We start from the raw sequence: 14,428 nt of genomic DNA, 5'->3' as shown, positions 1-14,428 counted from the left end.
GGTAAGATTGTAGTAGTTGCGAGTCTCTGGGCAATTTGCGGCTCATCACTTTCCATAATTATAGTATTAGATCGCGTTCATCCACGAAATGCTAATTCAGTTGTTGAGTCGTAGCTCAATGGTTCAAGGCTAAATGAGCTGATCTGTTGAACCGGTTCTGAGCTGATTTAAACACGTCTTATTGTTTGTGTTCATTGTGACCATAATGTGAAGGTGTTTTTTTTTTAAATTAATCTTACAGCTCTAATGAATTCCCAATTAAGTACTAAGGGCTAAGGGCTTACAACTCTTAAAACTCGTAGACGCTCTATGTATTTTACAAGTATCTTATGGGTTTATGGCAGTTTTTGTTTGAACTTATTAGACAACCTTTTATTGCTGAGCAACTCTTTGATTCGACTCTCATACCTGCTTCTGCACCTACCACAAAATATTTTAATCCTAATTGAAAGCTCTTTCTTTGATAGCAACTCGGATAAACGCAAATGCTCTTCGGGGAATAGTAACCTCATTCCGAATGATGAAGCATATTTGTGCCATTTTCAGACGCAGTGATTTATGATTTCTACTAGGAGGGCTCTAGCTTACAAACAATTATAAACCTTGACGTAAGCGAAAAACACATTTAATTATTTCATATTGAAGAAATAAAACAAAAGAATTATTGCAAAAATATTTTATTAATTATTTACAAAAACGTATAAAAATTCACATACTTATATCAATTTTTTTCTTCATTTTTAAAAAACTACGAGCTAGTTTTGGTAACTTTCGTTAAATCGGAATCGCATTTCAAATTTCCTTAATCACAATTTAAGTCCGTAGTGATTTTCCTTATTTGTAACAAAGTTACGAAGACTTATTAGTCAAATAGTTATCTAATAACTATACGTATATATCTAATATTTCTGTAGCACCAACTAACTCGTTTGACAACGCATCATACTGGCATTAAATTTTACAATCTTTAACATACATAATACTTTTTGTACTTAGAATACTAATCTATGAGTTAAACATTTAAGAATGCTATGGTCGTTGGTACGGACTTGTTATTGATTTCTAGGAGGAAGGTACTCCCTGTTCGGTTGTTGTGATGGATACCTGTCGCCCTGAGGCCTTGTACTGCCACTTGGGAAACTGGGCCCATTAGGTTTTCCAGATGGGTATCCTTGACTGCCACCAGGGTAATTCGATTGACTTTGAGATGATGGATAGTTAGATCCTTGTTGACCTTGAGATGATGATGTTGATGTTGGATATCCAGAGCTACCAGGGTAAGAGGACGGTCCTCCCTGTTGTCCAGGGTAAGAAGACGTGCCCCCTTGTTGCCCAGGGTAAGACGATGACGGACCCTGTTGTCCCGGGTAAGAAGGGGAAGGGCTTTGTTGGCCTGGATACGTGGAAGAGGGACCTTGCTGACCTGGATAGGAAGATGAACCTTGTTGGCCAGGATATGATGAGCTTTGTCCAGGGTATGATGGGCCTTGTTGATTTGGGAAGGAAGATGGCCCTTGTGGGCTCTGAGTACCTTGGCCTGAGGGATAATTCTGCGACGGTCCTTGAGGACCAATAGGATAAGATGATGCACCTTGAGATCCCTGTGGTCCTGTGGATCCAGGATAATCTGAAGGACCTACCGTTCCTTGAATCCCGGGAGATGTACCTGGTATATTCGGGTAGTTTGACGGGCCCTGAGGGCCAACATTTCCAGGGAAAGGCGATCCTTGTTGTTGGCCAAAATCTGTTAGTCCAGGTCCTTTTATGGAGTAATCATATAGATTGGCATTAAGTTCAAAGAAACTGGGCGCAGAGTTGCAGTCAAACTGATTCCACCAGACGCAAACAAAAACTTCTTGAGAGAAAATCGTACCGTTGGGGCAAAGGAAGTCATATGTGATATTGTTGGCACACACATGGAAAACTTGACAGCGAGTCTCAATATCAGCGTAGTACCCAGGATAAGGTTGTGCCCCACAGCTAAAACTAGTTTCAGGTATCTCAGAGAGTATAGGATAGTCTTTATCTGGCTCTCCAGGTATAGCCGAGTAGTCACCACCTTCGTACGCTCCCGTGTCATCTCCGCCGAAACCAGGACTGCCAGGGCCAAATCCAGGAGACCCTGGTCCAAAACCAGGCGATCCAGGGCCAAATCCAGGTGATCCAGGTCTGAATCCAGGTGACACAGGGCCGAATCCGGGTGTGGTAGGTCCAAATCCAGGTGAGCTAGGAATCAAACTCGGAGCACCGGAGTTACTGGGACTTGTGTTAGAAATTCCGGGCCGACCTGCTGTTTGTCCATTTTGGTTGGGGAAGTTTTGAGATTGTCCTGGGTAATTGGACCCTGTTTGCCCGGGATAGCTTGTACTGGGACCAGTAATTCCTTGATTTGGATAAGATGGGACTGATCCGGGATATCCAGTTTGAGGTTGGTTATTTCCTGGGTAGTTTTGGTTAGCTCCGGCAGAAGGGTAGTTTGAAGGTCCAGATGGGTACCCGGGTGTCGGTCCGGCACCACCACTTGGATAAGCATCGTTTTGTTGATTAGGGTAAGATGGTGATGTAGGTGATGAAGGATACTGATTGACTGAAGAGCCTGTTTGTCCTGGGTATCCTGGTCCATTTTGCTGAGGTCCCTGGTTAAAGGGTGTACCTGGTTTATTGTATTCGTAACCTTTTTGGGCGAAGGTTGATGCCAGAAGAACTGAAACAAAAGAACGGGATTAATGAGTAATTAAAGTATTTTTACGTGAAGTTGGTGAATACTTCGAACATTTGCAGCTTCTTAGGTTTATTTAAATACGTTGCAATGACACCACTTGTATGTATGAAAATTCAACAGCTTGTTAGTTATTCAACTGTGAAATTGTCGGTCATTATTATCGTTATTTAAAGTGGTTACGGTGTAATGTCTATATTATTCTTGAAGGTGCCTTAGTATTTATCTAATCCCATCCTCGAGGCATAATGGTGAGCTGAGAACCGCTAAATGTGTTAGATATTGTACGTAGTTATTATATGGTTGCCACTAAATGAATTCAACAATATCCTTGATTTGTAAATTTTTTTTTGTATTTCCGTAAAACTTAATTTCTCTCTCATCTTGGTACTAAAGATGTCACAGAAAAAAATTAAACTCCTAGGTATTTAAAACGATGTGTTTTAAAATATGCACGTTGGCAGCCCCGTAAGCAACTAACATCGCGTGATCATATCCCATCTTTCACTTTCGCAATACATCTAATGGGGAAATGGCATCAATGGACATAATTTTACTCATTGGGTTCAGCCTAGTATTAAATTGATTGTGCGGTACATTGCGGCCCCTATTTGCTTTTAAATATATTTCGCCACAAAAAATACATACGCCGCAATTCTTATGTACTAATGGATATAATAAGAAATTATATCTGTTGAAAATGTAATCTTTTTCATTGTTTGGTTAGCATACTTTGTACCAAATGGTTTTAGGGTCATTACGAGGGGGGGGGGGTTATTTTTATGTGCTTAATCAATTATTATAACTATTTGTCTTTTGTTTTTTTTATTTATTTTAGGTACTTCAAGTACGGTACATATTCTTTGGATTCAAATTTACATATTGTTCGTCTATTGTACTCATTTGTTTCCGCAATAAATGTTATTGTAACATGTTGAAATCCTTATACTGATTAATGATTCTAAGTGGAAATAGATTTATTTTTCGACTCTTATCTAGTGAAAGTCTAGATCTTATATTTGAATGCAAAAAAACAAAATACTTGTTCAAAATTATCAAGAGTAAATAACATACATACTAATAATAACCAACGATTTAAAAAAGTTTTCGCCTAAAAAAAATATTTTAGCACGTGTTTCAGATAGCAAAGCGTGTTTTAGTACGTTCTTGCTCATACCAATGGGTTTTTTTTCTTGTATATTGAGACACCATCGGTGGCCTTCACCTTTGAACCAAAATATCGCAAAACTGTTGTGCGATTGTTCATTGTGTCGCAACCCATTCAACAGTTTAGTTGCACAACTAAAAGTCTAGTATCTTCATATAAGCTCATTGGAATCAAAGCGAGAGTAAACAGTTGTGCGATATTTTTTTAAATAGTGTCCGCGCGCTCTAAACCATTACTTTGCTATCGATCGTGCATCGTCAGATAGAACAATGTAACTGGGAAGTATACTATCGGAATGACCTGCTAGTGCAGGTCATTCCGATTTGCACTCGGCTGTGCACGTGACCGTCGCGCACGAATTGGTCCAAACAGACAAGGAAGCTGCGACATAACCAACAGACTTTGTTCTATATTAAGGTTCTGTCAAGGAACGACTGAATTGATTAAAGGAACATTGTATGTTAGGTAAGTGCAGTAAAAAAGCTAAATCGAGAAAGTAACGTGAACACATTTCGTATATGATTTTTATTGTATGATGTCATTTATTCACAGGTCTTATATCTCTGTGTTTATCATATTATCAATTGAATAAACCGCATTTCACAAACTACAAGAAGACAAAAGTGCGTAAGTGTTAAACGCGCGAACTTGTCTTGCAGACGTTAAGTTTGTTAATGGTGATTTCGTAAAGTGAATCAGCGAAGTAACAATAGAAACTTCTCTCATTTACTTGAATACGATTAAGATGTAAAATTTATCTGTGCGAGTTACACAATGTGCGTCCGTGAGCGGCAGACTCGATTAACCCTGAAGTGAAGATTTATATTAACTGACTTACAAAAGGAGGAGGTTATCACCATCTATACTAACTACGACTATCATACTTCATACTAATATTATAAATGCGAAAGTTTAGATGGATGTTTGTTAGAGTTTGTAGCCTAAATGGCTAAACAGATTTCAATGAAATTTGGTATAGATGTAATGGATAGTCTGGAAGAACACATGGGCTACTCACTTTTGTTTTCTTTTTAATTCCACGCGGACGTAGTCGCGGGCTAAAGCTTGTATATTATAAATGCGAAAGTTTAGATGGATGGATGTTTGTTAGTCTATGTAGTCAAAACGGCTAAACGGATTTCGAGGAAATTTGGTATAGACGTAGAGGATAGTCTGTAAGAACACATAATCTAGTCAGTTTTTTTTTAATTCCACGCGGAAGTCGCGGGCGAAAGCTAGTGACTTCTATATTTTTTCATGTGCTATTTTCTACCTCAGAAGCTGGTCGATTGATTTGATGATTTTTTAATAATCCAAATGGTAGTGTGTGTACACTTGTAGTTATTAGTTTCGATGTCAAATTTTTGTTGTATATTCTATGCAGCTGTACGATGGTGCGCTCCGAGTTAGTCTCATCGAGTCATCCATTTAAGTGAATATCTACTAAGTACTACAATACGTTTAGCATCGCTAAGAGATATATTGCTTAGCTGAGTATTTACTTAAAGATTTTCTTGTATAGAGGCTTTGTAAGCTAAGTATGCTTTTATAATGATTTGTAGTTTTAGTTGTTGGTGTAATGCAGCATTCATCGACGCCCTACTTGTGCAATACGACTGAAACGATGTGAGCCTTCAAAGATTGTCTTGTGTTTTGCTAAATTGTGCGCGGTTTACACTTGGACAGTACAGGTAAGTAGAGAGATTGGACCGTTGGCAGAATATGAATGCTAATAGGCGCCAATGAGTGTCGCTTGCCGTCGCAACTGTCCAACTGTACTGGCTAAGTGTGAACCGGGCATTAGTCACGAGATGGCGTAGCTTTAATGTTTGAAGTGCGCGTCTTTGATTTTACTGTTTGCACAATTAGTTCTGCTAAGTATACTTTGCATACATAAATTCCAGATATTATTGTTTTACATTTTGGTACACTAATATATCTAGTTTAAAGTTATTTTAACCTTTTATTATGAAGCCAAGAGGTTCGTACGTATCGCGGATCAAGAGTTTAGAAAACTTCTACAGACAGACTAGGAGATACTTGAACTTGCTAGTTTCAGAAATGAATATAACTAGTTACTTTCTTAGATACATTACGTAGTCTGTAAAGCCCGATATAATGGAACAGTCGAACTGCATAGTTAAAACTGAAAGTATAGACAACATTTTAACAGGAACTACATTGTAACCGACAGTTCAAATTTTGCCTTCGCAATCTGTGCGTGTGTAGTTAATATGTCGTTAGCTGGGACCCCTTTTAATCTATGTGTTGTCATTATCTTCTTCTTTCTCTTATCTTTGGCACATATTTATGCAGTTACTTTTTTCTTTCACTTTATTGACTCAAATGTATGTAAATTGATAATTTCTGCCTATCTACTGCTACTACTGACGTGTGGATGATCCCAAGGGTTCTCGCGGAAGATTAACGCTGGGTACTTCGATAAGAAGCATCCAGCATTTATAGCTGAGAGAGGACCCAATCCGGTCAGCATTTGCAATACACATAAATACTTTGTTTGTCCTTTAATTCCGTGTTTATTATCCCGTTTTTTTTAATTACTTTGTTGTTTTTTTCTTTAATTCCTAATTGTGTTAAAGTGGTGATAAGATTAAATGTTATTTTATTCTATTTATTTATTTCATTTGTTTTTAATGTTAACTATGTAGTTAAAACTGAAAGTGTGTATGTCATAGACAAGAAACAGCCACGTTTCCCGCCGGATACGCCAACAAACGCGTCCTTGTCGATTTTCCCGCGCAAGTTGACATTTTGTTTGTCGTTCGTTTCTTAGAGCTGGTACTCTCGTAGCGAGAGCACAATGCGTTTCGAAATCACTTATTACAAACAGAAGTCGGTATTTACAAGTTAATGGACTTGTACAGACAATGATTGTTTACTTTAGCATTTCATGTTCATATAATTAACTAACTAACTTGGAATACGTATGAATTAAAAAAAAAGTTTGTCTGCTAATAGGAAACAACACTGTTGTTAAGCCTAGAGAGAAATTACAATCAGTTACAGATTATCACATCCTCCTTATCATATTCAGGTAAGGTCGGCGCAACAGGTTTTTGTCCCCTAAATAAGTCTATCGTAATCGTACGTCATCTCTGTCATCACACCCTTTTCGATCATGTCACCTTTCACGCAATCCATCCATCTCTATTATAGATGTGTGTCTGCCTTAAAAATCGTTTTCATAAAACCGAACATAATTTAATATCTAACATACTTGGTAAATGAGAATATAAGGAACCTTTTGAAATCATATAATTTCTCTTAGAATGTTATTTAACGACACCTCTCGGATGTTATTGTGAGGTACAAAGTTCTGCACATGCTAACTATAACGGTATTGTTATCTAACACTTATAATAGTTATAACTACTCCATCTGTATTCCTTATTAGACGTCTTATGTTAACCGAAAATAGTTACAATAACTAGTTAATTAAATTTTATGAAAAGCAGATTTGTAAATAGGACGTTAAGTTTCGTCCTGAAAACCCCGCTTTCACAATATTTCCACTTTTTTCACTTATGTATCAGACTTAACTCTATCTTACATAGTATTAAACTTCGTCAAAACTTAACCAATTACATTGAATTATACTAATCTGGATATAATAGAATTGGTCAAAAAATCGCTAATTTACTCTCTCCATCTTGACCCCGCAATGATTAATCCTTTTTAGTTTAAAAAGCAAACAAAAGAATGACTATTCACTTGTAGATCTAATCTTTCAATTAGACTGTCATTAGTGTCCATTTTGTGTTCACTAAAGCTTTTGATACTTTTATTTTTCCCCGCATAATGCTAGACAACATCGCACAAAGGTTTTACACGCGTTTTTGTGGTAACGTTATAACTAAGTAATATTCAATCGTTTCTTATTTAGGATTTAATGTTTCGTAACTTATAACTCGAGATGTTGGAAACAAGCCAGTTTCGTATTAAAAGCTTTATAAAATTTGCACACGTATAGCATTGCAATAATACTATTATGGTTAACACCTAACTTAGGGTGGCTCTTAGTCTTTCAAAGGGGACGTCTGCTGATAATAATACTTACTGAAAAACGTTGTCAAACGAAACATGTCGTTGGTGCTCCTCATTGTCCTTAAACTAAATCTGAAAAAATACAAATATCTTTTAGAAAAATTTAACTACAATATATTCGATCCTTATAGACGTTGGAAAATGAAAATACACGTACGTTTTAACCGCACAGTTGTACCATTCAGTTACCAGTTAAAACTGTGCAGTTATTGAAGGTGTAATCTTTAATATAATCGTACATATACACGTTAATAATAATATATATCTATACATCTATACTAATATAATAAAGAAGAAAGATTTGTGTTTTTGTATGTATTGAAATACGCAAAAATTACTGGGTCGATTTTAAAAATTCTTTCACATTTAGAAAGGTAATTTATCGGTGAGTAACTTAGGCTATATTTTTTAATTTCATGCGGTAAGTCGTGAGGAACAGCTAGTTTTTAATATAGCCTGACAAGTTATTATTAGAACTCACAAGCGTCCTTTCAGAACGAACCTATAGCAGTGCTTTTCACATAGCACAACAAACTTATTTGACTATAGTTCTGTATAATCTATTGATTGTAAAATATCGCATTGGATAGGTAAATCGTGACCCAAGTGATACCGAGCCGCGCGGTTCAACAGACCGCCTAATTGCCCTCGTGGTGGGAAAACGCTGTTATCTGCTGTTTTTACAAACACATTACAATCACAGTTGGCAACGAGTGTTGGTAATACAGTTGTCAGTTGAAAATTTAATTGATTGCTCAGTTGAAATACAAAGTAAAAGATATCAGATTTTATGTCACAATAAAACATGTTAAAAATAAGGCAAAGTATAGGACTGACACGACTCTATGCGTTTTTTCTGGCCTATTATGCATTTAACATCCAAAATTAGTTAAGTTGTAATTAAAACTATAAAACTTTTTACAAATAGATAATTACTCTCACGTAACTGTTGTAACTTAATTAAGATGTTTAATCGCGCGAATTAATTAACATAGAATTAAAACAGATAAATTCGCAGTACGAGACATCATTGCTCCATTTGGCCGGCGTTAGATAATATCATCAGGTGATGAGAGCGCAATGGAGACGGCGATAACGCATGCGAACGTCCATTGTTTGAAGTGACAACACGAACTGTTAATGGTACATGTAGATTAAATAAGAGCACTTAACTGTGTGACTAATGTACGTTTGCTAATAAATAAATAACTGTAGTTTCTCTTCGGGTTTTTTGTGGATAAAAAAACTATTATTGGGAATAAATTCAATGTTTTGTGGACATTTAGTTGGCTTAAATAAATCGAGATGTCTAAATATTATCAATCATTGAAACAGAAACGAATGTAAGTAACATATGAAACGAAAGGCGGGCGGAATTATAAAATCCAATCCCCACAGATACTTAAAAACTAACATCTTATTAGGTGTTTTTAAATTTATTTACTTATAATGTTAAGAAAAATTATTAATTCTTGCACGGATAATCCTTTATCAATTGTTTTTTTTAATTTAAAAATTTTTGCATCCTACTAAATAACTGGCACAATTATTTTTAATCTTTGCACACTTTATATTTTTTTAATTCCGAACTGTCACTAAACATTTGTCCTTTTTACGAAAAAAAAAAACTCACCGTGTGCGTACGGAGCGCTAGCGTGTCGGCGCGAACTGTGCACTGTTGGTCCCGTTCGGGGCATTTTATGTGCATTGCCCAAACAACCACCACTTCGCGGCAAGGGGTGCCATTCGAAATCGTACCCAAATAAACTGGGTCACCTGAAGATTCGCTGATACGTCGACATTGGTCTCTGATAGCCTTGATAGTGTTGCTATAATAACTGACAATCACTTCATTTTTCTTCTAGAAATCTATCGATAATTGGATTTCAAACCTGAGTATTTTTTTTAGTTTCAAAATACGTACCTAATGTTGAAACTAACGTAATCCGTGAGTTTCCGAGTAATAAAACAATCAATGTTGTTTTTTTTGTGTTTTTTTCCACGCTAGTCTTTCCCTTTGCTTTTTTAAAGAAAGTTGCAATCACCAGAGATTATCAAATATAATATCTGTAACAAAATTTATTAACAATGTAATATAGAACACCCACATCACTTACTTTAACAATTAACCGTTGATTCTTAAGTTATCGCCCTTAGTGACAATTTAACTTACGTGTCTCCAATTCAAATCTGGTAACATTTTTAATATAACTAACTACTGAAAAAATCTATAGATTCCGCAATTTAGTAACTCTAAGTGCGTACTACAAAATGTCATCAGAATATTGTAAGCGTATGACATATGTAAAAGTTAATGGAGGCATAATGTAAAGATACAATTGACTTCAATTTCATAACAAAAAACAGCGAGTTCGATGTTCAGTGTTGACACAAAATAACAATTGCAATTTTAACTGAGAATATGTTATATAGAAAGGCTGTATCTTGCGATGTCGTCCGCGTGAAATTAAAAAAAAAGAAAAAATATAGTTAGCTTAACTTATTTAAAAAATACTCAGTGATAACGTAACTTTTTAATGGTAAGAGAATTTTTGAAATTGGTATAGTAGTTTTTGAGTTATTTCAATACAAACAAAAATCTAACTTCTTTATAACATGTGAAAGTACCGATGTACTCGTTTTCCTCTCCTTTCAGAATTACATATGAAATTAATTACCAATTTGCATTTGCAGGTAAATTTAATGTTCCTTGTTCCATAAGTTTTTTTTTCTTTTTTATATCATGAGATTACAACGATGTCTTTGTTCGTGCATCTCGTTATTTGTAACATCTCGGTAATCACTTAATAACTGCAATTTTAGAGTTCAAAAATATCTAGATCGTCCTACATTTTACCTAGATTTTATGAAATAGAATTGTTTTTCGATCTGTGAACTACGTTGCATGTATTACTGGTGTGTTGCAAAGATTTAAATATAGAAGCAATTCCTATGTTTTTGATTTATAATTAAATCTCATCGATTGAATAATAAAATTTGAAATTGATAATAAAAATTGTAATATTCAAGGAAACATCGGCCTATCATGGTATTTTCAATAACAAAAATTAAACTTAGCGCACTATGTCTATGGGCAGTGATTACTTCTCTATTTTGTCGAATTTAGGTGACCCCTTACTCGTTTACTACGATATAAATATAAAATATCTATTATGTAGTTTAAAAATTGTGGGATTCTTATACTTACACATTGTTTTACAACTGTAATATAGGGCTAGATTTCATATTGTTTTGTTCAGTAAAAGTAGTTAACATTTATTGTATTGGCTAAAATAAATTCTACTCTACACATAGCCTTAGGCTATTTACAGACAAAGAAGTATCAGAAAGTTGCTTTCAGCTCTATAGGAATCCGTCAGAACGATCGTTATCAAATTACACACCATCTGTATCCAAAATTTTATAATCTGTGATCTAAAATCAATGACAGCTGTGACAGTTATTGTAAAGACAAAAATGAAAGTGCTTTATTGTTATTAATTGTAACTTTGAAACGTATTTGAATAGCTAAAAATTAAAGCTAAAATTCTTTTAAATAGTTTTATGTTTTATATTGATCTTTAATAGAACAACGATTTATATACCCCTAATAATAAGCGTCTCGATTTGCCGCGTTTTTTCACTCCATTTGTTGGATCAAACCGTGTTAAACTTTTGACAATAACAAAGTTGATATGGTCAACTTATCTTACTCAATCTCATGTCAGAAGTTTTCTTAAAAAATAACCTAAAAACGACGTTTATCTGTTTTTAATGTAACAATTCGCAATAGTTTCAGCAATAACTCCATACATTCACGTAAAATGCGTTTATGTGAATCTTCAAATGCGATAACCCAGTTACCTTTAATTAGTCGAAATTTGAATAAAACGTACCTTATTGCAGATGAATAGAATTCCTTTTGCAGATGCTTGAGTTCAAAAAGAGTTCATAAAATGAGTCGATGGTATTTCATTATAATAGGCCATGCCACATCAATATTGCACGACATCTTCCTTTTGTTTAAGCTTTTAGGACTGATATCCACGTAAAGCAAATGCTATAAAAATTATGTTGCTTACTCAACAATACTTTAACTAAGTTATTTCGGTAATCCAGACAAGAAAGTAGAAAGAGTTTCGATTTACGCTTTCGTACTTCTTATTTAATTTGGTAGCTTGTCATATTATATCTTTTAGTGTCTAATAAAGTTAATGGTCGGTTTGCAAATCCACGTAAGTCGTAAGATTTGCTAAAATGTATCATTAAAAGCGATCCCGTGTCACGCCTCAGTCTGTTACTGGATTTACGACAAAACATTTAGTTACGATTTGCTTATTCCAACGTTAACACCGTATTCAGCCAGTTGATGGTGATTTTTAACCAACTTTAAAAAGTTATCAAACTGCACTTGTGTGTGTTAGAACTTAGCTTCTAGTAAACTTAATTCGATAATTATTTTCAATCATTACTGTGATCTCTAGTCGTCTTCTAGAAATAATATACAGAAGTTTCTAGAATGAGTAGGTAATCTTTATTTAGTTTTTTTCATTTAGTTTTCATTATAGTTAGATTTACTGTACTGTTGGCGGTAGAATTTCCGTCTTTCTCAAATATTTAGTAATAAAGCTAGTTTGTTTCTCGAATTGCACAAACTTATTATTTCAGTTATTATTTGCGAGCACGTCGGCCATCTTGAGTAATATGTCAGTTCAAACGTCATATTTATTCCGAGCAGAAGTCGGGAGGAATCAAGTTACAACTCAACTTTGCCCCCGTTATACAAAACTACTGCAAACATGTTCCAATGTTTGCTCAACCTGGGTATTGCGGTCTAATTAAAATTATTAATCAAATACCTTGCATTTTGTCTTTCGTGTACCAGAATTCCATCGATATAAAAATATTAACTAGATTATGCTCGTGACTCCGTCCGTGTGGAACTGAAACAAATATTATTCATACTATACATACTTAATATTTAATACGGATATTTTAAATGCAAAAGTTTAGATGGATGGATGTTTGTTAGAGTTTGTATCCTAAACGATTCATCGGATTTCGATGAAATTTGGTATGGATGTAGAGGACAGTTTGGAAGAACACATAGGCTACTCACTTTATTTATTTTTTTGGTGTTGGGGTGGAAAGAAACTGAACAAAGGGCTTTCCTTGATTGTCTCATTAAGCCTTTCTCTAATTGAGTTCATATTATACAATTCCATTTTAATTATGATTAATAAGCTATGCCTTAGTAGAAAGGGTAAACAGTGGAAGAAATTTTAACTGTAATAATAATAGATTTGTTTTGTTTACATATATTCTAGATTATATAAATATGTAAACGTAACAATAAATAGGTAACCCAAGGTTGTACGTGACGGAGAGCACGCCTCATGTCTTTGAGGAGTCAGACGTGATCCCGCGCTGCCAAAACTTAAAGTTCATTACGTTAGTCAATTCGTATTGAACTTATTACAACACTTTTAATTTATAGCATTGTCTTAAAATTATTTAAGTATATTCATTTTATTAGACAACTTATTTAATTGATACTGTCGCTTTTAACTCAGAGCAATACTTCTCGTCAAGACTCAAGTTACGCGCCAATCTATCCATACTTCTAGTGACATTGACAGCTGTCAGCTAGGGACGTGCCGTTTATGCCGATAATCTAGAGTTGCGCCAATTCTATAGCACGGTACTAATTTTATTCCTAACAATTTGAATATTAACTTTCGTCCGCGTGACATTAAAAAAAAAGTGGGTAGCCTATGTACTCTTACAGACTGCTCTACATCTATACCACATTTCATCGAGATTCGTTCAACAGTTTAGGCTTTGAACTCTAACTAACAGCCACCTAAACATTCACATTTATAATATCAGTAAGAAGTAAGATTGAAATGTTTTTAAGTTTTGTTTTGAAATAAAACAGAGTCAATTATCAAGACAAAAAAAAAAATATTACAGTTATCAAAATAACCTACCATATATGTTCAGTTCTGACTTTTTTCACTGAAAAGTCGAGCTGTTCAGTTAAAACTGTACTTGTATAGGTAAAAGTTTAACAGTTCAGTTCAAATCAAGTGAAAACAAAAGTGAAATTGAATCAATTGGACAAAATAAATTATTTTTTGTGAATCCGTGTCCTCAATAGTTGGGTGTCATCTCCTGGGAAGTGTTTTAATTAGATGCCGCAACGGCGTATTTGTTGCCGTGTTTACTTGTGTCATCGACTTCACGAAACACTGTTACAATGTATGAAAATGGAACTTACGTAATGTATTGCTTTATTTGCGACCAGCTGTAGCCATTAAATTGTTTTTGGAATAAAAAAAATCGCTAATGTTCTTCCAAATTACGTTCTATATTTCATTCTTGTACGTTCTACGTTCAACCATTTTCAGCGATGTCTATTGCTCTGGAATTACTTTATAACATACATCCATCATAAAATTCAAACTTACGCATTA

At 34.8% G+C, this 14,428-nt stretch overlaps 1 protein-coding gene across 1 annotated transcript; it reads right to left on the bottom strand.

Moving 5' to 3' along the window:
• Positions 1-757: 757 nt before the first annotated feature.
• LOC106110311 (collagen alpha-1(IV) chain-like) lies at positions 758-9,733 on the bottom strand. The gene is made up of 3 exons (XM_013292078.1): positions 9,586-9,733; positions 7,966-8,024; positions 758-2,704 (listed from the first exon to the last, which is right to left on the bottom strand). The coding sequence occupies exons 2-3, from the start codon at positions 8,006-8,008 to the stop codon at positions 1,053-1,055; spliced, it is 1,695 nt and encodes a 564-aa protein (XP_013147532.1). The 5' UTR covers positions 8,009-8,024; positions 9,586-9,733; the 3' UTR covers positions 758-1,052.
• Positions 9,734-14,428: the final 4,695 nt, after the last annotated feature.

This window comes from Papilio polytes, unplaced genomic scaffold (assembly GCF_000836215.1).
Source record: "Papilio polytes unplaced genomic scaffold, Ppol_1.0 DF820678.1, whole genome shotgun sequence".
NCBI classification, from domain to species: Eukaryota; Metazoa; Arthropoda; class Insecta; order Lepidoptera; family Papilionidae; genus Papilio; species Papilio polytes.
Note: the sequence above shows the minus strand (reverse complement) of the source record. Positions and strands in the feature narration are given on the sequence as shown.